The sequence below is a fragment of the Eupeodes corollae genome, chromosome 3, assembly GCF_945859685.1.
Source record: "Eupeodes corollae chromosome 3, idEupCoro1.1, whole genome shotgun sequence".
Taxonomy (NCBI): Eukaryota; Metazoa; Arthropoda; class Insecta; order Diptera; family Syrphidae; genus Eupeodes; species Eupeodes corollae.
This window is the reverse complement of record NC_079149.1, coordinates 80,213,548-80,239,227: the sequence shown is the minus strand read 5'-3', so window position 1 is coordinate 80,239,227 and position 25,680 is coordinate 80,213,548. Positions and strand designations below refer to the sequence as shown.

The 25,680-nt window shown below is 33.7% G+C and overlaps 1 protein-coding gene across 1 annotated transcript; it reads left to right on the top strand.

The window, feature by feature from the left end:
- Nucleotides 1-4,120: 4,120 nt before the first annotated feature.
- Nucleotides 4,121-24,870, top strand: LOC129949471 (uncharacterized). Its single transcript, XM_056060959.1, has 7 exons — nt 4,121-4,291; nt 8,111-8,345; nt 8,411-8,647; nt 8,704-8,798; nt 14,100-15,522; nt 24,166-24,395; nt 24,655-24,870. Exons 1-7 carry the CDS (start codon nt 4,284-4,286, stop codon nt 24,821-24,823), a joined length of 2,397 nt encoding a protein of 798 aa, XP_055916934.1. The 5' UTR covers nt 4,121-4,283; the 3' UTR covers nt 24,824-24,870.
- The last annotated feature ends 810 nt before the right edge of the window (nt 24,871-25,680 follow it).

Below are 25,680 nucleotides of genomic sequence, written 5' to 3'. Positions count from 1 at the left end.
AAAGATGATATTGAAATTTCGAAATCCAACAAAAAACTACAGTCGATTTAAAAATTCCAAATAAAAATTTAAATCGTTTGTTTTACAATAATTTTATTAAAAGTAAGTAATTAAGGTGCGTAGATAATTCGCTCTGAGTTTATATATTTAATATTGTTATTATTTACACAAAAATACTTAAATGGGTTTAACCGTTGTGTCTGTTTACTCATGTGAGTATGTTAAAAGAACGTTTTCGTTACTCAAATCGAATAAAAATGACCATTTGATCAAGTAAAAAGTATGACCAATGTATCAAACGTGGGTTGGATATACCGAAATAAAAGATATCTGTCAAAGTAATGCACGGACTCAAACATCCGAAAAGTATTCGTGTAATAATACGCGCATCACCGAATGACACTTGAAAAAAAATAGCTGATTGGTGCGCATTTAATGGCTGCGTTCCATCTCAGACAGATAAGGTAACCGGATACCTTTTTGTTAGTGTTTTACGTGTAAAATAACAGCGATCAAAAACACCTGAGATGTCAAAAAGGAATCCAAAATTATCCAAAAATCTCTGGGGTATGTAGGTATCTGACAGAACAGCTGATTCAACACATGGTTGATTTTCAAGAAACTTGAAAATTTGAAGTTGTATTTGAGGATGTTCTATACATAATAGACGATGAAGATATGTAAGGATGGTTTTCTGTTGAACGTAAATCGTTTAAGACCGGAGATTTCACAAGTAAATTATTAATCGTAAAGAATTTCAATTGAGGCAACAGGAAATTTAACATAGATTACAGATTAAGGTTGTCTCTTATTTATTAAATTGTTTCGCACCTATCAATTCATCATCGTCTGACAAATTAGTTGAATTATACATTAAACATTTTATCTTACCACAATTTTGCTACGAAGCTTAAATGTTTCTCTGCTTTTTGTGAACAGCTGAAAGTTGTTTTTATTTTTTGACAGCTATCTCAATATAGATATCCAACTCGTTCAACAAGGTATCTAAAAATGTACCTATTGAAGATACCCTATCCAACGAGATTGAACGCAGCCAATACATGCGCTGTATACTACCTAACTTATTGGATGGATAAAGTAATCAAAAGCACAAATAACTGACAGTTTAATAAGTTTGTAATTTTTTTTTAAATCAAAATAAATTTTCTGATTATTATTTTACAGGACGAATTTGTTTTCACAGCCCTATGAATTGCTCTTTTCAAATCAACACAAACCAAATGGAATTATTGGATGAAGTTAACTTCCAAAAAAGAAACTTTAAACCATGAGTTGCTTTTAAAGCCTAGTACATACTTACTCGTGAAGTGAACGTTCGCCAGTGGAGAAAGTGAACTTTTGACATTGCTCACTGGTACACACTTGTGAGTACACGTTGTGAACATGAACAAACCAAATGTCAAAGCTTCACCAACAGTTCCCGTACATTTTGCACGTGAATTGCCCGTGAACGAAAACTCTCCACTTTGTTCTCCACTCAGCTTCACGAGCAAGTTCACGGGTGAACCAAAAACTGAAATTTGTATAGCCTAGTACATACTTCCTCGTGAAGTGAACGTTCGCCAGTGGAGAAAGTGAACTTTTGACATTGCTCACTGGTACACACTTGTGAGTACACGTTGTGAACATTGTCAAAGCTTCACCAACAGTTCCCGTACATTTAGCACGTGAATTGCCCGTGAACGAAAACTCTCCACTTTGTTCTCCACTCAGCTTCACGAGCAAGTTCACGGGTGAACCAAAAACTGAAATTTGTATGGGCTCACGAGATGGTTCACAAGTATGTACTAGGCTTATGGGTTCACGAGATGGTTCACAAGTATGTACTAGGCTTAAGTTGCAGTAATCAGGTCAAGCTAAATGTTGGTTCACATTTTTTCCAAATTCAGCTAAAATCTAAGCTTAATTTTGACAAAAGAACGTTGTGTAAAAAATGCAATTTGTCTTGTAGAAACTATCCTCTGAACTGATAGATGTTACTTCACTAGCGCCGCTAAAATCCTTATCCCGCCAGAAATTAAATTTATTTTATCGTATTAATTTGGTTCCGAACAGCTTTTTTCAAAAACTTTTCGATATTTCATTTAAAGCCTAGTACATACTTCCTCGTGAAGTGAACGTTCGCCAGTGGAGAAAGTGAACCTTTGACATTGCTCACTGGTACACACTTGTGAGTACACGTTGTGAACATGAACAAACCAAATGTCAAAGCTTCACCAACAGTTCCCGTACATTTTGCACGTGAATTGCCCGTGAACGAAAACTCTCCACTTTGTTCTCCACTCAGCTTCACAAGCAAGTTCACGAGTGAACCAAAAACTGAAATTTGTATGGGTTCACGAGATGGTTCACAAGTATGTACTAGGCTTAAGCACGGACATAAATAAACACACAAGATATGTGTAATTCTTGAAAGAACCCTTTTATTATTCTCCAAATCACGTGTATAGAAAATTTAAAGGGGGGTTTATATTTGTTTGAATAAACACTATTTAAAGTTTGTTTTTAATTTCTGTCGGATGAGGTCCATTTAGCTGTTTGGCTTTTACGTGTGTAGCTAGCTTAAAATTACGCTTACTGGCTGAACAAAACGGTGTTCAATATCAGCAAATGTCTCGGTAAGAGAACGATTTCTAGAGCTCTTTTTTCAGTTCTAAGTTATTGGAGCACCAGCCCAAATATGAGAGTTATACTCAAGTTTTGGACGAATAAAAGCGAGTTTAGAAATGGTATAAAACGTCTTTCATCGTGGGAGAAAACCTAAACACTTAGCAGCATTTTTGGCGATGTCAAATATGTTATTACTCTACAACAAGTGGTTTGTGATGCATATACCTAGGACTGATAGCTGTTCAGCCTCCTCGATGCAAGTACCGCTCATGCAAAATGGCATTGGGGCAGTGTTACGCTTTTGCAACAGTAGAGAGCATTGAGTTTTCGAAGCATTAAATTCTACACTGTTTTCGATTCTCCTATGCTGTCAATATCAGAATTTAATGAGCTTATTATACGCCGCCGTTGGTAGTCTAGAACAAGATGAGAATCTAAAAACGAATATGAAAAGCTGAGGGTACTGTCATCCGCGATACAATGATATGATATGTATTTGTATTTATATTTGCGATATAGTTTTTCTTTGTTAAAATAAATCTAAGTCAGAACTACTTAGCCCGTTTATTCTACACACATGAAAAAGTCAATAATTGGCTCGCTTGCTCGCAGTCGTTCTTTTTTTGACTTGCTCTAATATGATCGACAGAACCAGACCAAGCCACCGTAATTTTTCTTAACTTGGTCGATTTTGGTTCGGTTTTTTGGGTATTTCTTTATGTTGTGTATGGCTAGCTTGACTCTCGCTTCGATTCCATTTGAATTCCATCTTTGATCCCAAATTCCCAAAAACAATTAAATCTCAATTCAGATTCGGTTCTTCTATCCACTTTTATAACTTTTGTGTGGTAAACTTTACTTCTAACAAAGGGGTTGGTGGTGACTTCAATTTCCATTGTAATTCCAGCCATTAAACGCTGGATGTCCATTATTCCAGAGCCGAAACTGGAAAATTATGTATTTGCTAGTCCTTAGCTCCTGGGTCTTTTGACAAATGTCATCAAAATATATAATTACCGCGTTTACAAGGAGAATTGAATCCGAATTGAATCAGGATTTAGCGCCGTATAGACCTGGATCGGATCGAAATAGGATTACTCGATCCGATCCCACTGAAAGAGGTGAATCGAATCGAAAATTTGTTTGTAAACCTGAATCGGGGAATCCAATTATTGGTGTGTAAGGTCTTGCTTGTGTGCGTGCGATAAGTTTTTTCTATCTTGTTTGTTCTAAGCACAAATACTCCATTTAAATGGAGTATTTTTGGTTATAAGCTGAATTTTATTTAGCGCTCGTCTTTGTGTTGAGAGCATTGTTTTAAAATTTGAAAATTATTCATGTAGCAGTACGCACACAAATACAACCCAAATGTCATTTCGATTCCATTTGAATTCGATTCCTCGATTCAGTGCCACCATATACCTGGATCGAAATCTCAATTCGATTCGATTCGATTCCTCGATCTCCTCTTGTAACCAGGGTAAATATAAAAGATAAGAAACAACAATACTTTTCTGCTGATTTGATTTGTTGATTACAAATCGCAAAACACTTAACTTATTTTGCAGTATTGTGATTATAGACCATACCAAAGAACTTTTAAGCAATTTGTTTCAATTTGAAGTTTACAAAATCAATAAAAACTAATTAAAATGGCAAAGTAAGTACAAAATAAATCAAATTTGTTTGTAAGGATACCCAGGTTTTCCGTGGAAAATTAGTTTGGGGATGTGTACTTAACAGTATATCAATTTGCATTTTCCCAAATATGTTAATGAAATCAACGGTTTTCCGTAAGAAAAATGTTTAACAAAAATGTATGAAATATTATTTTTGTGTTTTAAATCAACAACTGTGATATTATTTTATTATGTTCAAACAAATTATTAGCAGTTAAACAAATATGTACATAAAAGTTCAAAGGTATTTTTTTCATTGATAAAAACATTTGTTTCGCTTAACAGTACCTATTAGTGTTAACTAAACAAAAACAACAAAAAAGCCTAAGGAAAACCTAATTTTTCAAATACACATAAGTAAAACTACTAAAGAAATGCCTTAAATATTGCAGTAATTAGGAGAAGGTGTGGTTACTTGAATCTTTCGGAAATATATTTAATATTATTATTCGTTTTGTTAATTTTAAGGTAATATGTTGAAAAACCTAATACCTTGATTTTTTGTCAATTTGTATTGCTATTTCCCAAAAAAACTAAATAAATATTTATAAATAGTTTAATTGGACTTCGTGGTAAAACTTTTTAAGAATAAGAAATAACGAAGTCAAATAAACATATTAACAAGTTCGGTTTGCAATTTACAAAAAATGTTTACAAACAAAAATAAATTTGATTTACGTGTTACTGAACTCAAAGCCGGCAACATAAACAAACTTTTGAGAATAAGGGTTATCAGAAATTAAACCTCAACTCACATCGGCTTACGCTCCAGTGCTCCACTAAGGGTTTGTTAAGTCAAGCAAACAAACCCCACCTTCGTCAGATAAGTAATATATGAAATCATACCTTTTTCAAAACAGTACCCCACTTTCGTCAATGATCTTCGCCACACGTTCAACAAATGTCATCACCAACAGCCGTCATACAATCAAAAAACCTAACAGTTATTCCACTAAAAAGCACTAATTAAAAAATCTTTAAATGCGTTCATACCTCTATCAGAAGAAATAAAGCGAATTTTGAGTTGGTATTTTTAATCATGAACGGTGTCCTGATTACGGGTCCCAGTCTTCTAACAATTTATTGACATTAAACGTAAATCCGATGGCCGCCCTTCAACATAAAAACTTCACGATAAGACATCTCACGACCTTTAAACTATTACAAACCTTTTTGCACCATTCTTTAGCAAATTGTACAGTAATCATCTTGAAGAACATGACTACAGTTATTTTGATTATTTAAAAAGTAGCTACCCACCTCTCCTACCAAATCGAAATAAAGATGATTTCTCTGCTGGTTCATATTGTTTGCCTATAATTTCATTGCAAAATTGTGCTAAGTAAACCTCATTCAAGACTGTTTCTACTTTTCAATACTCAAGTTAACTCTCCAAAGCATTAAAAGGAGCAACAAATGATGTTATGAACTACAGGCTCGTATTACTGAATTTGTGTAAAAAACTTAACGAATTAGATAAAGGGAATGAAGTGGAAGTTATCACTACAGATTTTAGTGAAGCCTTTGATAAACTTATTCACCTTATTATTTATCGTGAACTTAAAACCCGTGATTTGCCACTCTTTTTTATTTCATGGCACAGATCGTACCTTTAGAACCTCTGATATAGAGTTGTTTTCAGGTTCTTAATCTTTAATCCAATTTATGCAAACTCAGGAGTCTCTCAAGGGATCCACTTTGGTGTCATTTGTGTTAGCTATCAACGACGTTATTAATAATTAATAATTGAAAAGTCTCTATTTACACTGGTAACATGAAAATAACACAGTATTATTGAGCGGTAGGCCTTTGCAGCTAGAAGCTCAATAATTTAATACTAGCAAAAAATTCTTAGAACTAAATACTAATTCATAACATTTACCCGTAAGCGATATCATATTGGCTCCCTAACTAACAGTCTCGTCGAATTTACCATTAATTCGGTCTTTATATTAGATTATATATTATTAACAAGGTTAACTCACCCTATCAACATGTTGGTCTGCAGAATTCTAGAACCCCTATGCCACTTAATCCCTACACACCACCTTTACTTACTTAGGTTTTCAGATCTTCGCCTACGCGCCATCGTGTACGGTTTCCGGAGATGTGTTTCAGCTCTCTCCTAGTGTCTCTGATTCCTCCTCTACTGTCCTGCGATATGTGCTTCTCGGTCGTCCAGCTCTTCTTCCTTTTTGTATGAGCGGATTCCACAACATTGCTTGGCCTGCAATGCAGTCGTTGCCTTTTCGAAGCGTATACCCAATCCATTGCCACTTATACCTTCGTATTATAGATTCTATAGGTTCCTGACCTGTCCTTTTATGAAGGACCTCATTTGATATGCGGTTTGGCCAGAAAATCCTTAAGATGTTACGAAGACATCTATTCACGAATGTTTGCAGCTTTCTTGTTATGGCTGAAGTAACCTTCCAAATGCTGCACCCATAAAGAAGCACAGATTCGACATTTGTGCGAAACAGTCGTAGCTTTGTTCTTAAGCTGATAGAGTTATTCCTCCAAATTTTTGAAAACATACCGAACGCCGCTTTTGCTTTGCCGATGCGACAGATGACTTGTTTGGTTCCGCCTTCGATGGAAACGATACTTCCAAGGTATTCAAAGCTCTCCACTTTTTCCACCGTTTGCGAGAAAATATTAATTTGAGAGTATGGTCGGGTTCCGAGACTGATCATTTTTGTTTTGTCGGAATTAATTTCCAGCCCCACAACTTCTGGTTCTCTCTCCACACTTGTTGTCATTTGATGTTGATGTTAAGCAAACATCGTCTGCGTAATCCAAATGCTTTAAAAAGGATGTCAAAGTCAATTGGATCTCTCCGCTATCTGACAGAGCTGAGCGCAGTACATCGCTTATCACCAACAAAAATAATATTGGCCACAGAATACAGCCCTGTCTGACTCCGCTTCGGATTTCAAAATCATCTGACAACCTATAAACGTTTAGAACATGACACTTGGATCCATCAAATGTTGCTTTAATAATAAAAAGTAGTATACTCCCTGTTAACCCTATCAAAGGCCTTCTCGAAGTCGATGAACAGCAGGTGTAGTGCTGATCGATATTCAACGCACTGTTCAATAATGATCCGCCAAGTGTTGATATGATCAATACAGGAGGATCCAGCACGGAATCCTGCTTGTTCGGCATCGAGTGCGGCCTCAAAGTGTTCTCTGCTGAGTTCCAGTATGACTTTTGCTACTATTTTGGCAACGGCAGGTAGAACAATTCCTCTCCAGTTTTCGTACTTTGTAAGATCTCCTTGTTTTGGGAGCTTTCCGATAATTCCATTCTTCCACTCATGGGGGCAGCTTTCGGTGGTCCAGGCTTCTTTTATGAGCGGATGAAGCAGTTCGCTTGATGACGTTGGCGCTGCTTGAAAATGTTCTACGGGAATTCCATCAAGCCCTACCGCTTTGTTGTTCTTAAGTACTTTAATTGCGGCAACGATCTCATCCTTAATCTTATATATCAGTCCTTTCTATTTTAGAAACAATCTCTACCAGCTACAACTCGTTCTAAGTTTATTTTTTATTAAAAACTAATTTATGGGCCTTCGGGTCCAAGTCTAACCATAATAATAAAACTAAAAAATAAATACACAAGTCTAGCTTTTTGTTAATATCTTGTGTTAAGTATAAATAAATTAAAAAAATATCATAATGGAAATGTTTGAAAATTAAAAACACAGTAGCAACTACAATGGAACAATACATTTTTGATTATAAAATATACAAGGTTCGTTCATTTTCTAATAGTGATATTTTATCGAATTTTAGGGAAACCATGATTGTGTTCGTTTACGACACAGAATACTGCAAGGATGAGACACACGATCCAATAAATGCTGTCTTATATTTTCATCCAAGCTGGGTGTCAGATATACAAAAGGTTGCCCTTTGTGGACAGCTTATGGGAACTTCACAATTTTTAAAACACTGTTTCTTTAGACCCAAAATAATATCTTTACAAAATGGAAAATTTGTTTTTAGAGAATTTGGAAGATTTGTTGTGGTAAGTCTAATTTACTTTTTTTTTGTATTGTCTTTCAAATATAATATAAATGTTTTCAACTGCAGGCAATTGGAACTGATCGAAATATATCGGATTATCTTTTAGAACATCGTGCTAATCTTCTTGCTTCTCTAGTGGGATTTTTTCATCGTGATTTACAAACTATATATGATCAATTTCCTTCGAACAAACATCATAGAAATGTCTCAGAAAAATTGTATCACATATTCGGAACGTACCTTCCAATTTTGCAATATAATGGAAATATTTTCCAAAATGTACCAAAACTTAGAATTCCAAAGGTAGAAAACTACATCTTTTTATTTGTATTAATTTTAAGAACTTATTTTATTTTTAGATTGCCAGTAATATATTTCTAGACGCCATGCATACCTTGCAAAATTGCCAACAGACGAAAGGTGTTCTTGGCGGGGCCATATTATATCACAACAAGTATGTACACAATATAATTATAAATTGGAGTTTTGAAATTCTTTTTCTTCGATATAGATTTCATTTATGTTTAAACTTAAACGAAGTGAATTTCCCTGATCTAAATTTTGATTTTTGCTATTTCTGAGTGATTTTAATATGATTAAGATGGTGTGAATTGAAATCAACTTGAGGAAGTTAGCTTTTGAGTAATCAATGTCCTTTTAAAAACTTAAGACACATTCAAAAACTATGCTTCGACACCAGACATTTTTCCAACCGACACACAGAGTCCAGAGTCCAGAGTGCACATTTAAAGCGAATGAATTCCTTGCTTTGCAAAAACTTCACAAAATGACACAAACGCATTAGCTATAGTAGTTTTTGTATTTTTCTTATTAAAAGTCAAAATTTTGTTGTAAAATACTTTATCTAATAATAGGTAAGGAATGCTAATACTAGGCGCTTATAGTCTAAGAGCCGACATCAAATTTTGGGGGTGGAGGTGTAAACGAATTTCGAATTTGAAATCAGAATCAAACCTATAAAACTCCACTCCTAAAATTGATTGCGGCTCTTTGAATATTATATTTAATTCCACATGTAAACCCTTTAACAGATTCATTGCTTTCGGTCCCATATTTTTCTTTCTACAACATTTTCACTGTAAAATCAATTCAGATATGATAGGATCTGATGACAACAAAAACTTATTAAAAATATCAATGTCGGTGTTCTCTTTTCTACTCCTACGTTCTCTTATGAACTTAGCCTCTTTTTGTTTCCCTCTTGTGCTTTCTCTCCTAATTTTCCAATAGACAAAATTCCTTACTTTATAACTTCGGATCCATGAATAAGCACTTTGTAGACACTTGTTGGCATATTATACCATGGATAAAAAGGGATGTACTTGTTTGTAGCTTCCAGTGAATAATCATTAAATTTGTTCACATCTATTTCGTATCCAGATGAAATCGATTCTAAAATAATATACATTTTCATCTAATCCTGTCACTTCAGCCGACTTTTTATAACTTCCAAAATAAAGTCTTTGCCAGGTTTTGGCTGGTCAACTTAATGCCCAATGCTTGCCTCAATTTATCCACCATTTCCATTTTCCTTGACTCTAAATTTTTACTAAATTTGTATTCTCACCTCTACTGACTTCCCAAGATTTGATGTGTAATCTATATGATATATGCAAGCAACATTCAAAGGACGTTATCGATGAATGTAAGAATGACGATCCAAAGTCTTGATTTTCAACCTTAAGGTTTTTTCTGGTGACATTTTGTAGTTCGTTCATTTTTTGATGGCTAAGCTAAGCATATGGAAAGGCTTTGTGTAGACTTCGTGTTGGTTAATGTGTGGCAAACTTTGCCGTCAACCATTGTTAGCACTAAATTCAAGTCGATATAAATATTTTGGCTATCGCGTAGTTGTAAAGGCACTAGTGATACACTGCCAATCACTAGGATGAGGCCACATATTTTTCAACCGATTTTCGTTCTTTATACCTGCTGGAAATTTCGTACCAATAAAAATTTACTACATTTGAGTAGGTAGATATTTTCTTTAAAAAAAAGTAATAAAATTAAGGTGTTAAATAGAAAAAACAGTTGGAATTTCCCTACATTAATTAAAGAGCTACTTAAAAACAGTATGAAAAAGTGTGTCACTTGGATGAGGCCACATGAAAAATCTTATAAAATATCAAAAAAAATAAAGAAATGTTTACAGTTTTTGGTTTTCAAACATTTATTTATTAAGTTTTTCTCAATTAATAATGAGTATGCCCCCATTTTTCGATATGACCTCTATTAGACGGTTTGGAATGGAATCATAAAGTTTTTTTTAAATAGTCAAGTGAAATCTCGTCCCAGGCATCACGGATAGCTTCAATTAAGGAGTCCTTGTCTTCAAATTGTCTACCGCCTTCATAAACTTTTCGAGATAGCCATGCCCATACGTTTTCGATTATGTTCAAGTCCGGTGAATAGGGTGGCCATGGCAAAAGCTCTACGTTTTCTGATAAAATCCAGCTTTTGACAACCCTGGAAGTGTGGATGGGGGCATCGTCTTGTTGGAAAATCCAAGGCAGAGGTCCAAAAATATTTTTCATCTTCGCAAATGAGCGTTCCAACAAGTATTTGTAGCTGTTTCCGTCCATTGTTGGAGAAAGAAACTCCAATTCGATTTTGCCATAGTAGGTGATAGCTCCCCACACCATAACACCTGATGTACGGCTGTGATGTCTTCCCAAAATTAGTTCCTCTTTTCTTAAATCATGGAAATAAAAGTTGTAACCATCGGGGCCGTCAATGCTAAACTTTTTTTCATCCGAAAAGACGACGCGTTTCCATTGACTGCTCCAAGAGACATGTTCTATTGCAAAGTTCATTCGCAGCTCCTTGTGTACTTGCTTTAGAACAGGTTTCTTTTCTAGTTTTCTTCTCTGGATAGTACCATCTTTTCTTATTATCCTTCGGACTGTCGAAATACTGGCTGATGCTCCGCTTTTCGACCTTATTTTAGTAGCTGATTGAATGAAATTTGAAGCAATAACCCGCTTTTCTCGGGATGTTGTTGCTTGGGCTGTGCGTCCTTTTTGGTTTTTTCCATAGTTTTGAGGATCAGCAAGATAGTTGTTTACAACTGACTTACTTCTGTTCAGCTTCCTTGCTATTTCTCGGCTTGAGAGTCCCATTTCCTTGAAAGCATCGATTTGTCCTCTTTTTGCTACTGTCAACGTCTTTCCGGAACCCATTTGTAGTTGAAATTTAATAAAAATAGTTATTTGTAAAACGTTCTTAAATATTGTAACCCAAATTTTGAAAAAAATTGCTGATCTGAACTTCTACAACGAAATATTCGCAATGGCCTCATCCTAGTGACTCACTTTTTTATATCCTTTTTAGGTAGCTCATTCATTAATGTAAGGAAATTCCAACGGTCTTTTCTAATTAACCCTATAATTGTATCACTTTGTTTTAAGAAAATATGTACCTACTCTCATGTAGTAAAATTTTCCGGGTTAAACAAATTCCAACAGGTATCGGACCGAAAATCGGTTGAAAAATATGTGGCCTCATCCTAGTGATTGGCAGTGTATAATGAATATAGATGGCTCTTTTACAAATCAGAGTGAATGAATTGCTATTGGAAGTTATAAGTACTTCTTTTTAAATTTGACATAGCCTATTTAATGCTAAATTAAGCAAATAATAAATAATTCCAGGTACTGGAATTTCTTAAAAAAAATTAAATATTTTTTATTTCTCAATACATGAACTTACTTACTTACTTAAACTGGCGCTATAGTCCGGGCGGGTCTGGGCCTCAACCAACATGCGTCTCCAGCCAGCTCGGTCCCTAGCTAGCTGTGTCCAGTTTCGCACGCCAAGTTGGTTGAGGTTTTCATCCACCTGCGTGCGCCACCCGAGTCGCGGTCTTCCTCTACTGCGCCGTCCCTCGGGATTGGATTTGAAGACCTTCCGGGCTGGACCGTTGATGTCCATTGGCTCTACATGACCTAGCCATCTAAGCCGTTGGACTTTAATTCTGCTAACTAGGTCAGTGTCGCTGTACAGCCCGTACAGTTCGTCGTTATATCTTCTCCTCCATTCTCCATCTTCGTGTACGGGACCAAAAATTACCCAAAGAATTTTTCTCTCGAAGCATCCTAAGACGCTCTCATCTTTCTTTGACAGGGTCCAGTCCTCAGCGCCATAAATGAGTGTCTTAAAGATGGTGATTTTACTCGTAGATGCTCTAGAGAGGACTTTACTTCTCAATTTCCTTTTAAGTCCAAAAAAGCAGCGATTTGCAAGAGTTATTCTTCGTGTGATTTCAGCGCTGGTGTCGTTATCTGTGTTTATAGCGGTGCCTAAGAAGACAAAGTCCTTAACTGTCTCGAAGTTATAGCTGTCCATGGTGACGTTTTGTCCAAGACGTCGTCGTTCAGTGTCCTTTTTTGATGACAGCATATACTTGGTCTTGCCTCATTGATGACAGCATATACTTGGTCTTGCCTCATTGACCACTAAACCCATCTTCTTCGCTTCCTTCGCAATGCTCAAAAACGCTCCACTGACATCACGTTTTGATCTTCCAGTTATGTCAATATCATCTGCGTATCCGAGTTATTGGATGGACCTTTGGAAGATCGTGCCTCTAGTGTTGACGGTTGAGTTTTGCACAATTCTTTCCAACTATATTGAAGAAGTCGCATGACAGTGCATCGCCTTGTCTAAAACCTATTTTGACATCAAATGCATCGGTAAGATCTTTTCCGACCTTGATAGAGCAGTGTGCATTCTCCATCATCATTTTGCACAAACGGATAGGTTTGACAGAGATGCCAAAACTAGACATTGCTCTGTAGAGCTCTTCCCTATAGATGCTGTCATACGCGGCTTTAAAGTCGATAAAGAGATGGTGGGTATCGATTTGAAGTTCCTGGGTTTTTTTCCAAGATCTGCCGTAGTGTGAATATTTGGTCGATAGTGGACTTTCCTGGTCTGAAGCCACACTGATAAGGACCAATCAGGTTGTTGACGAATGGCTTCAGACGTTCACATAATACGGCAGAGAGGATCTTATACGCAATGTTAAGGAGACGGATGCCTCTGTAGTTGGCGCAGTTTAGAGGGTCTCCTTTCTTATGTATCGGACACTCTAAGCTGAGATTCCACTCATCGGGCATGCTTTCGTCCGACCATATTTTGCAGATGAGTTGGTGCATGCTCCCTACCATGTCATCGCCTGCTGCTTTAAATAGTTCGGCAGCGATGCCGTCAGCTCCAGCTGCTTTGTTTGACTTCAGCTTAGACATAGCTTTCTTCACTTCGTCGAGGTCGGGTAGGTGGAATTGTTGATCTGCGTTGCCTATATTATTTAATATATAATTTGGAGAAGTGGTTTCTCCATATTCTCAATATAGACTGCGGTTCTACGACGATGTTCCCCTGATCGTCCTTACAGGCTTCGGTTGGTGGCTCTTTTGCTCGTAGAGCTCGCGAGCTGCTCTGGTCCGACTGTGCAGCGCCATTTTGTATGCCTCTTGTTTCGCTGCGTGCCTTGCCGGCATTGTACATTAGATTTATGAGGTGTTTGGGTTATATATGATGTGAATTTTTTGATAGTTAAAAAATGTGCGATAGTTAAAAAATGTATGTCTTGCATGCAAAACATTTAAATGGTTTAAATGGAATTAATTTAAATTATTATACAAAAAATTAATTTAGCAAAATTTGCTAGCAATAAACTTTTTAAATTTCTCTTTATAACGATAAGTGTATAAGTCATAAACCTGTTTTTCAGAATTGTTGTTTCCCAGCTGTCGGATAGTGTGACAAAAAATATCGTTTTTACTGACCCCCATCGCATAAGGTCCACAGCTGAAATGATAACTGTTAACTTCCATGTTCCTGTTGGAGTCCAAATGATTTTCGTTTACATTCCTGTTGATCACTTCAATAAGCTATCTGCCGACGCCTATCGTTCACAAACTCTACAAACGCAACATCTCTCAAACAACGCTATGCAAAACCACTTTCAAAAGAGAAAAATGAAAAGAGACCGAAGTATCATTTTCTCAAACATACCTGAAGAACATAGCTCCGATCAAATTGAACATGTTGAACCAACCGTTGTTAAGACTAAAAAAATCGCTTTGAGGCCAACCCATTTACCATTGCAAGAAGTGATTCCAAAAGATCTCAAAGAAAACGAAAAACCACCAAAAGATAAGAACCACTATCCAGAGTATATAGGTCGAACAAGTGTTTGTTCGACTCCTATGACTGAAAACAAAATTTTACATGGCAATGGTATTATGTCAATCTGTGCAAATCCAAATGAAGATTCAAACGCATCAAAAACAATACGTTCTTCATTCAAAATAGATTTTGATAAAATGTTTAGTAAATTTGTTAATAATTCCGAAAACATGGAACGCCGAAATTCTTTTACTGATCTCCAGGATTCAGTCAAAAAAATTTCTAGAAAATTCTCTCTGAAAAAAACTTTAAGTTCTTACAAAATGGATTTGAGTAGTCCCTCTAGCGAAAGAAGTGAAACAATGCTGCGAGCAACAAGTGATCCCATGCAATCGAATCTTAGTGATAATGATACTTTAGGTTCTATTTTTGATCAATTTCTTCGTGAATATCGCAAGGATTCTAAAAAGAAAACTGAACAAGAAGAAGCTGTTGAACTAGTTGAAGACACGATACAATGCAGCAAGAACCCAACTGCAGTTCAACTGGATCTTAATAACATCCAAATCGAGTGCGCTTCTGATATTGATAAAAATCAGCTTCCAAAAAAGCATGAATTTAAAACACCACTTGATAAAAAGGCCTTAAGTCTTCCCCTGAAAACACACAGTGACTTTCAAGCGGAAAATGTTAATACACGTAGTACGACATTTGAACGCAGAAGAATGTCAGGTATACAACTGACGCCTTTAATGGCTAAGCTGTCAGTATTGGCTTTCACAGATGAAACGCATACAGGATATAATCGTCGTGATAGTTTACAAGGACTTGATTATACAATTCCTTCAGTGGAAAAATGCGGAGGTAAAACAAATGTTCAGAAAGATCTCACATCAACTGACACAATGCAACATTCAAATGAATTTCAAAAGGTTGAATTATATATTTGTGGTCAGCAAAATATGACTATGTTTCTGCTGCTAGAAAAGGGTTCCACACAGAAGCAGGAAATAGTCCAAACTATGGTACGTAGAAGTGAATTTTAAATTTAATTTATTTAATTGTATGAATCGTGCAACAAAAACTTTTATTTAGTTATAATAAAAAGACTCTATTGTGCGCATTTACAAAGCTAGTGGCTAAGTAGTCAAAATTCAACTAGCTTTGTGAATGCAAAATTGCACTACAAAGCTAGTCAACCCAGAACTATCATATTAATGACAAATTCAAATATATATAATAAGAAACATTTTTGTTTTTAGAACTTTAAATAGGTTTTTTTCTTTTTAAATTCAATAAAACCAATTAGAAGATATAATATGATTGATTTATATTTGTATGCAAATACCGAAAGATTAATTTCATATTGAATTCTTGTGTCCTTACCGGCAGCTAATTGTGAAACGTCAAAACCAGTGTGCTAACTTTGTAGCCAAAATTTGTAGACTACGTCGGAGGGGAAATTTCAATTACTTTTGTAGTAAGATTTAGCCCTTGACTACGTAGCCACTAGCTTTGTGAATGCGACCATTGGTTCTTGGTTCTTTACCCGTTCTCGCATGCTGAGCTCAGCATTGGAGATGTGGTTGTGCATGAAAATCGTCCAGGTTTTCCGAAGATATATATTAACGAACGTTTTCAGGTTTCTTGTGACATTGTCTGTGGCTGGAAAGCAGCACGGATTGAATATTGGAGCGGAAAAGTCGAAGCTTTATGTTTGAGCTAGTAGTTATTTTTCCATATTTTTAAAACCATTACGAGCGTAGCCCTTACTTTTCTGATAGATAAAATACCATCTATTAATTATTTGCTTAAAAATTCTCGATATTTAAAACAACCAAGGCTGCCAGGTATTGACTAATTTTATTTAAAATTCAACTTTTTTTGCCGTCAATTTTATTGATTGCAATTGTTATTTATATTCCCAGTATTTTTTCGAAATCTTCGGAGAGACATTTTTGCGTCCCAAATACAAGCTGTATAATTATGGTATGAACCCTTCAATGCAATTTAACATTTTGAATATATTATAACTGTATATAATTTGTAGAAGAGATTTTCTTGCCTTATAGTGTCAAAGGCTGCTTGAAAATCGACAAAGATAGCATAAAGCTTTTTATTCTTGTTTTTCTATATATCTGCTCAGCCTAACAATGATCCAAAGTCGAACACACTTTCCTGAATCCCGCTTGGTACTCATGCAAAACTGTACTAACCGTTTTCGAGGTGGTGAGTTAAAATCATTGTTGTATTGCAGGTGGTGCATATCGGTGGATTGTTTTTGTTTCGAAAGCGTTCATGAGTTGCTGAGGTGTGAACAAGTCTTAAGCGAATGTAGTTGGTAATTTTTTATTTTGATACCTTTGTTGGGTATTGAGGGTAGGATTAATGTTCGTTAACTTTTATTTAATGTTTGTGGTAAAGACTCCATTCGATTTTCTTTTAAGAGTTCGTTATAGATTTGTGAGAATTGTTTTTAGAGCAGATAGAAAACGTTTCTTGCACTAAAGGGTTATAAGATAATAAATGTCTTTATCTATAACTAAAGTCTTAGAGAGGACCATATTACAACTAGACTCTAGATGATTTGTTCGAAACACATTGACCTGCTTCCACAAGAATGTTTTTGAGTAGTGTTGTTGGAAAGGCGTTGATGCTCCTTTAAAGTGCTTGGTTCTATTATTCTTAGAGTTGTTTTTGAGGAACTGCCATAAATATATGTAAATTCCGTACTAGATTTTACTTAATATTAACATTTTGGGTTTGAATGAAAAAATCTGTATTGCGAATACAATTTTACCATCATTTTCTGGTTAACTGCCTTTCTTTTTTAATCTTACATTTGCGGTCTATTTGTTGGTAATAGGTAAGAAATAATTACAAAATGAGCATTTGAATTAGATTGGGATTGGTCTACATAATGGAAGAGATCGTTAAACTCGAAAAAAAAAATGTATTTCATAGCTGGAGCTAATACAAAATTTGAAAATAAATAAATTTTTCCGACTCGTAAAATTTGTTTTTATTTTAATGATACGAATTTCTCATGAATCGGTTAAACCTCCGGAAAATTTGTTCAACTAACTTGTGAAAAGGAATATTTATTGACTTTCTAATATAGTACTTTTCATAAATGTCTGCGTTAGTACGAATGTCTTTCTACTTTATTGCATTAATGAATACACTTATTCTGCAGAACGTGTGCATGACTGCTTGAGTACGATTTTAAATATCCGCAGAATGTTCATAAACGTCACACAAAAAACGTAAGTTTTCACAGAGAGATTTGTTTTGATAACCAAGATGTCGAAGGAAAAATGTTTTAACTTTCTTAATTTTAAAAGTTACAGTAATTCATAACGAACATTTTCCAGACCTGAATTCTTTTTTCGATCAAAACCTAGATTCAAAGCTGCACCTTTTTTTATTCAAATAAAACTTATATTGTCCCTACTTTATATTTTAGTTTTTTTTTTTTTTTTTTTTTTTTTCTTCTTGGATATTTATTTTATTTGTTTTATTTATTGCATTTGTTCGATCGCAAATCTGACTTTATGAAAATGTCTAACGCTGGTGTAAGTTGAATCGATGAACCCATTTAAAAATCAAAACTTAAAAAAAAAAAAAACAGAAAACAAACAAAGACTTAAATTTGTTCGTAAATAATTCTATTTTTCCAATATTTCCAAACACTTTACATCACATTGCTTTGATTTTTGAATTTAAAATACTGAACTTTTTCAAACCAAAAATGCTTTTTAAATATACATAAATATAATTTCTGCAAAGCTAATTTTAACAACATTGCGAGTTATATTGATAATAATGTAGTACTGCCTTCAACTTTTATTCAATCTTGGGAATTATCAAGTTTTTACAACAATTTTCTTAGTTCTCTTAAGACAGCCATCGATCTATTTGTTCCTAAAACAAAATTGAAAAATGCTTCTAAGCCTCCTTGGTATAACAGTCGATTAATTAATTTAAATAATAAAAAGAATAAAGCTTATAACTGTTTAAGAAATGGTTATTCTGATGCCAATTTGTGCAGCATTTATAATGAGTGTGAAATGAATTTCAATGTTCTAAATAATTTTTTATATAAAAACTATATTTACTCTTTAGAATCCAAGCTAAGAGTTAATAGTAAATGTTTTTGGAGTTTCATTAAAAGTAAAAAAAATCTAATGGATTCCCTAAAAGTATGCAATATTTAGGTTCGACTTTAACAAGTCTACCATCTATTTGCGATGCCTTTGCTAAGTTTTTTAAGTCAAATTATATTGGTTCTAATAATGCCACTAGCGCCTCTTTTTGTCAGTCTCTAAATAGTCTAAGCATAGGAAATTTAAGTGTTACCTTATCAGAAGTTGAATTGGCTCTATCTGGTCTAACTGAAGATAAAAATTCTGGTCCGGATGAAATTCCACCTATTGTTTTAAAAAAATGTTCCGTCGTTCTGTCTAGAGTTTTGTGTTCAATAGTTCGTTAACATATAGTGTATTTTTGCCAGAATGGAAAACGTCCTTTGTTACTCCTATTCACAAATGTGGTCCAAAACAGGAAATAACAAACTACCGACCTATTAGTAAACTGTCCTCGATTTGAAAAAATTGTTTGCGATAAATTGAATTTTTTATTAAAAGAAATCATATCCCCGTACCAACACGGTTTTGTACCCGGTAGATCAACTTCCACTAACCTAACCATTTTCACGAATTGTATTCTCAATTCATTGGAAAAGGGTTACCAAGTGGACGTTATCTACACCGATTTTGCAAAAGCGTTTGATAGGGTGCATCATACAATTTTATTAAAAAAATTAGAGAACATAGGTTTTCATTCCAACATGCTAAAATGGCTGACAGCTTATCTTACAGGGCGCAGTCAACTCGTTTCAATTGATTCGATTACCTCTCATACCTTTTCTGTAACTTCTGGCGTTCCGCAAGGGAGTCATTTAGGTCCAATGCTGTTCCTTATTTTTATTAATGACCTACCTGATGTCCTTACAAACTCAATGCGTCTTATGTTTGCGGATGATTTAAAAATTTTTAGACGTGTAAAAAACTTAACAGACTGTACACTTCTCCAAAATGATGTAAACAATCTTATCAAATGGTGCAATATAAACCAATTAGCTCTAAACATATCCAAATGTCAATGTTTTTCGTTTACACGTCGTTTGTTACCTATCGTTTACGACTACAATATGCAAAGCCATGTCCTTGATAGAGTTTCTATTAAAAAAGACCTTGGAGTCATTTTTGATTACAAGCTAAACTTTGTACAACATACAGAATTCATGGTGAACAAAGCCAACTCTATGTTGGGTTTTATTTTTCGTAATTCATTCGGTCTTAAGGACCCCTACACACTTAAAGCCCTTTATGTGGCTTATGTTAGATCAATCCTTGAATATTGCTGCGTAGTGTGGAATCCTCATTACAATGTTCATATTACAAGAATAGAAAATGTCCAAAAAAAATTTACAAGATTTGTAGTACACAAACTAGGCTGGAACATTGAAATGCCTTCGTATATCGTTAGATGTCAGCTTATTGGTATGCAGACAATTGAAAGTCGCCGTAAGATGTTTGCCATAAATTTTGTCAGAGATATCTTATCATATCATATTGATTGTCCTTATTTATTATCGCTTATTGATCTCTACGCTCCTTCTAGAGAACTAAGAATTCGAACATTATTCCGGGAAAACGTCCATAGAGTAAATTATGCGTTTAATGAACCCATAACTCGCAGTGTTAGGGAGATTAATAATGTATCACTTAATATAGATTTTAATTTTCATTTGAGTCGAAACTCATTCAAAAATATGTTAAACTTGTACTTTTTAACAAATTGAATAATGCAATTAAATAATTGTAATTTTTTTTGTATATAGCTTTAATTTTATAATGATTCAACGAATATTTTAAAAACTTCATTTGTCTATTTGAGATTGTAAATTTTAATTGATATTAAATAAATAAATAAACATCGTGGCCCAACAGTCTCCATCATATCGGCGATTTCATCAGACATAATATTTTATAAAATCACTTTCGCAATACCGTTTTTTAATTGATAGATTTTATCAACCGTCATTTTGGTTGATAATAAGGATGCCTGGCTCTTTAAGAGATATTGCTGAAATCTTGGTTATTGGTTGCATGGGTCCTAGCTAACTGTAACTTGCTTTTCACACCAAATTTATTCCTTGACAAAGTTCTAAAAATCGGTTTATTGATTTATGGAACTCGGTTAAATTATGATACAGATCTCAGTCTGAGATAAAGTGTAAATTCACAAACCAATCGCATGGCATTGATTTGCGATCACCCCTTTAACACGTTCATAAACGCAAACATTTGGCATCACTTAAAATGTCAACTGTTCATTATTGCAAAGTTCAATTAACTGTTTAGCAAATATAAAAAACAAAGCATCAGGAATTTTCTTGATAAGTTGTTGATGCCGACGCGATTTGGAGCAAAAATGGCAGAAAATGACAATGAAAAATATTAAATCAAATTCTAAATTGTTTATAAATTATTTAATTTGATGAATTTCAGGAAATTTTTTAACAGCGCAAAATTAAACAATTAATAGAAACCAGATTTAAATATTTATGTGAATTTATTGCCGGCAGAAAATCAAAGACAGAATTGTGGATAAAAGTTTCAAAGGAGATAAAATGTGGGGCTATAGATTTTAAGTACAATGAGAGTTTTAATTAGTATCACATCCATCATAAAGCAAAAGTTGTTTTTAAACGTAAAACTTTTTGTCAGTCAACATCGCATCGTAATCAGCTGAGCAACTATCAGCATCGCAAAAAAGAAGTCATGCCTAACCATTACAAAACAAATTGACGTTTGTGAATTTACCCATTTATTTATTAGATCCTCAAATTTAAGGGTCTTTGATCGATTTAATGATCAGCTAATATTGTTTTATTAAATTTGAAGTCATCAGGTTTTGTTTAATGTACAATATTATTAAATTATTAGAAAATACAGTTATGGACGCGGACCAGTCCCAGGGTGCCAGCACGTAACTTGATACAGCCGAGTTAGTCGATAGAATCGATTATTGGCAGCACACATTTTGGTTCAATCGAGTGTCCTCGATTGTTTCGCCAGATTTGGCAGCACACAAACTTTAAAATGACGTTTAAAACAAAAGTTTTCACTAGATAGAAATTAGTTATCGTCGGCAGTGATTTTTGTATGAGAAAAATGGAAAAACAAAATAATATGTCAATAAATAAGAAACGGACTGAGATTTCGACCAATTTTATGAGTTCGCACGATGATTTAGCGAGGGGAATTCTTAAAACTGCCGTAGGGAGGAAAAATATTAATATGCTATGGGGAAAACTAATTGAATCACTTAACACAGTAGGTCCTCCACAAAAAAAATCTTAAAGATTGGAAAAAGTAGGTTGACGTTAAATACATATAATGTATATATATATGTACAAACTGTTGTCTGTGCCATATTAAGCAACACATTTGTTCCAACATTGGTTTGGTAACTCCCACTGGCTAGGAGATTTAATGTTGCACAAAGCTGTAGAACTGATGGAACTGATGTTCTTTTTTTGTCTTCTGGAAAATCAAACGAGCTCAGTAACGTGTGAAAACATTCCTTGTTTACTCTAAACTGCTGCACAAAGCTAAAAAAATTGTTTTACAAATGTTTTGAATATTTACTCATTTTCACTCAATTCGAATAGGTTGCTATTATCTCTCAAATATCTTCTTTTGAGTTTAGCACAAGACACTTCTTCGCCTTCACTTTCACTCTCCGAATCAAAGAAAAACTGAAAATTAAAACTAGAATGAAATAATTTCAAAGAAAACTTATTTGACATTTCATTTCATAGTTCACAATGGTCGCATTCACAAAGCTATTAGCTACGTAGTCAAGGGATTCTGATTGGCTAAATCTAACTATAAAAGTAGGAGAGTGAAATTTTGTACACACGATTGAACGTTTTCGCGTGTGCGAAAGATTTGCTTCATGTAACTTAAAAAACAAAAGTTTTCTTTCGTACATGCGAACAAAAATAGACAACAGCATTTTCTTTGACGTTTTTCTTCTTAAATTGATTAACTTGTACCATTTTACTAAAAATAACGTTTTTTTTTTATAAAAAGAGATATGATCCGTAGGTAAATATTTGTTTGAGTGATACATAAGAGTAAAATGAGGAGCCTTTGAACTTTCGAGGGGTAAGAAGAAATCTTAGAGATTTTTGGGATTCATTTACATTGCATATATGTACAAGGTACAGGTATATATGTAGATTTATCAGAAAACAATAAAAAAATCACTTTATAACATAAGCAAAATAATATGTAATATTTTATTAAAGTTCACAATGGTATTGGATCACAAAAACGAACTAAGACTTAAACTCGTTGTTTTGTATAGCATCTTTAAGTTCCTGTTTTCCTTGAAGTCCAAAACAGAAAATAAATGAAAATTATTTTAATTTTATAGAAACACTTACATTACAAGCCAAGTAAACAAATATTTCTTTCAAAACGAATATTCAAAAACAATCTGTCAAATTAATAGTGATGAGTCTTCTTACACTATTCAATCATTCATCAATCGATAATTTATGTTTTCTAAATATTTGTGTAGTTTTACTTAACAGTCACCGAAATTAAAGTTTAAATACTTAAAAGATAACCTGCGTGCTTTTTTCTTAGTTTTTCTTCATTTTATAACTTAAATAACTTAATGTTTTACTTATTTTTATCGATTTGCTCAAGTTTTACATATCGATAAAATTGTACATGCCATCTTTCTAGATATTTGATAGCTGTCGACATCCTAGAAGTATGCAATCACATGTTGTTGAACAAATAAACAAAATCGAAAAGCGATACAGAATTCCAAATATCGTTTTCGGACAATTTCTTTCAATAATATGACAATTCCAGATTGACCAGCTTTGTAGCGTAGTTTTGCATTCACAAAGCTAGTTGAATTTTGACTACGTAGCCACTAGTTTTGTGAGTGCGCCCAATAACATTTTTAAGTAAAAGTCACAATGGAACTCGTCTCAAATTACGTGCTGTCAAAAATAATTTGTTTAGAGTTGATCGAAGATCGACAACCCTCGATTTTATCAAGTTATATGCTGGCACCTCGCTCACGATGACGTTTATATATAATATGTGCATGTATAGATAATGCATATTGTAGGTTTTAATATTAAGCTTTTTAACTATAAGGCTACGCTAGGGAACATATAAACCATTTCCAATTTGTCAAGAAATAACTTCAAATTTCATAAGAATGAAAAAGGTTTATTATTCGTTAAAACTTTGTATTATTAAACCAAGATCTAAGTCTCATTAATAAATGTACACTAAGTTCTAAATAAATAATAGAAAGTGAAGAAATGCTTGAGTTCTTAATATTTTTAAAACTAATTTTAAAAGTTATACGAGAGTTATTAGATCGACCTTTAAATTGATTTTAGAACTTTGTCAATAAATTGGCTTTAAGTAATTTAATTTATCGACAATATCCTATGAATGTTATTTTTATTAATTATAATGTTATTTTATTTTATCATATAAATGTTAATTAGTTTATTCTCTTAAAGAACTACCCATTAAACATTTCTCTTTTTTTGTATTCAGTTTGATAAATGCGTTGCAAAATTAGGAAAAATGGAATCGCATCTGTATCAAACATTAAACGTAAACATGATGGAAGGCGTGAGCGAAGGTATATATAGCTTGATTTGTCTTGATTCCAAATGGGATACTGTTTTAAACCATGGCCCTTGGACACCTCTCGATCAATCTTTTCTTGAACATATGCGTATTGATCTTAGTACTGGCCAACTTATCACTGATATATTTTTAAGGTAAGTTTTAATTTTCTTTATATGTATATAAAATGAATTCAGTTTCACGCGACAAACATCTAAAGGAAGAAGTATAAAGTAATAAACAAAAAATATTTGAAAACTCAAAGCTGCTTAGAAATATAAATAAATATTATAATATTAATTAAAATAACCACAAAGAAACTATTATCTTCCTTTAGGAAATTGTTTTATAAAACTCGAAACATCAAATTAGCTAATTATCATTTTTGATCTGTGATTTAAATTCTTGTTTTAGAACTGGTGACTGCATTTTATACGGGTACAAATCTGGCAGAACAGAATTCTTTTTTAAAGAAAGTGCTCATTATTTTACTGGCATCCCACCGCCATCGGATCCCATGGGTACTATCGCTAAACGTGCCAAATCCCGTTTGGAAGAAGACTTTTCAATAGTGCTTTTTTAATTTAAATACTTTTTTTAAAAACTTTATAAAGTGGCCAAAGATTCTAACGCGTGCTATGTTGGAATGTTAGTTTTTGAGTTATGAGACGAAAATTATTCGCAAAGTAGAAATTTTCGTTCGTCTTTTCTTAAAAAATGTCAACCCTGCATAAGATGTTTAAAATGCAGGTTGGTTGGAAATGCAACGCAAGGAGACAGTCAATTGTCTCCTTTATTTTCTATGAAAATTAACTTAACGTTTAAAAAATTAAATATGTTTTTTTAATTCAACTTTGTAACCTAAAACGTTAAATGATCAAGATCGGGGGCCTAGTTCAATTCAAAAAAAGAAATAAACTGTATTGTGTGTGATCGAATTCGTTTTTAGTTACATGAAGCTAATCGTTCGCACCAGCGAAAGCATTTGTTCGTCTTTTCCTTACAGAAGTCACACCAGTAATGGTGATGCAAAGTCAAATGATTGATTCGGTTATCGCTAATTTACTGGTAATGGTCAAAATACGGTATAAGCTGAAAAATATTGACATTATAAAATTGCCAGCATAGTATTTCGATTTGAACCAAGTGCAAAATCTGTTAAAGATATTCTTGATCCAAAGAGATATTGTAGAACTTTAACTATAAAATATTGTTGTTTTTTTACTGTTTTTATTTTTAATTTTGTAGGGATATTAGCAATATATATATAAAGATATTATAAAATATTTTAAGCTAAGTAATTATACACCAAAAACAATAAATTAAGATGTTGCTTTAGTTTTGGCCGACACAGAATGTTCAATACTAAAAGTAATATTTAATTTTGCATAATTGTTTATATACAGTTTTACAAAAATTAGAAATTACTTATTTAATAAA

Bases quoted from the DNA above. Each gene is read 5' to 3' on its own strand.
- LOC129949471 (XM_056060959.1), top strand. The intron at 8,346-8,410 runs GTAAGTCTAATT...TTTCAACTGCAG, and splicing joins AATTTGGAAGATTTGTTGTG to GCAATTGGAACTGATCGAAA. The intron at 15,523-24,165 runs GTACGTAGAAGT...TTTTGTATTCAG, and splicing joins AGGAAATAGTCCAAACTATG to TTTGATAAATGCGTTGCAAA.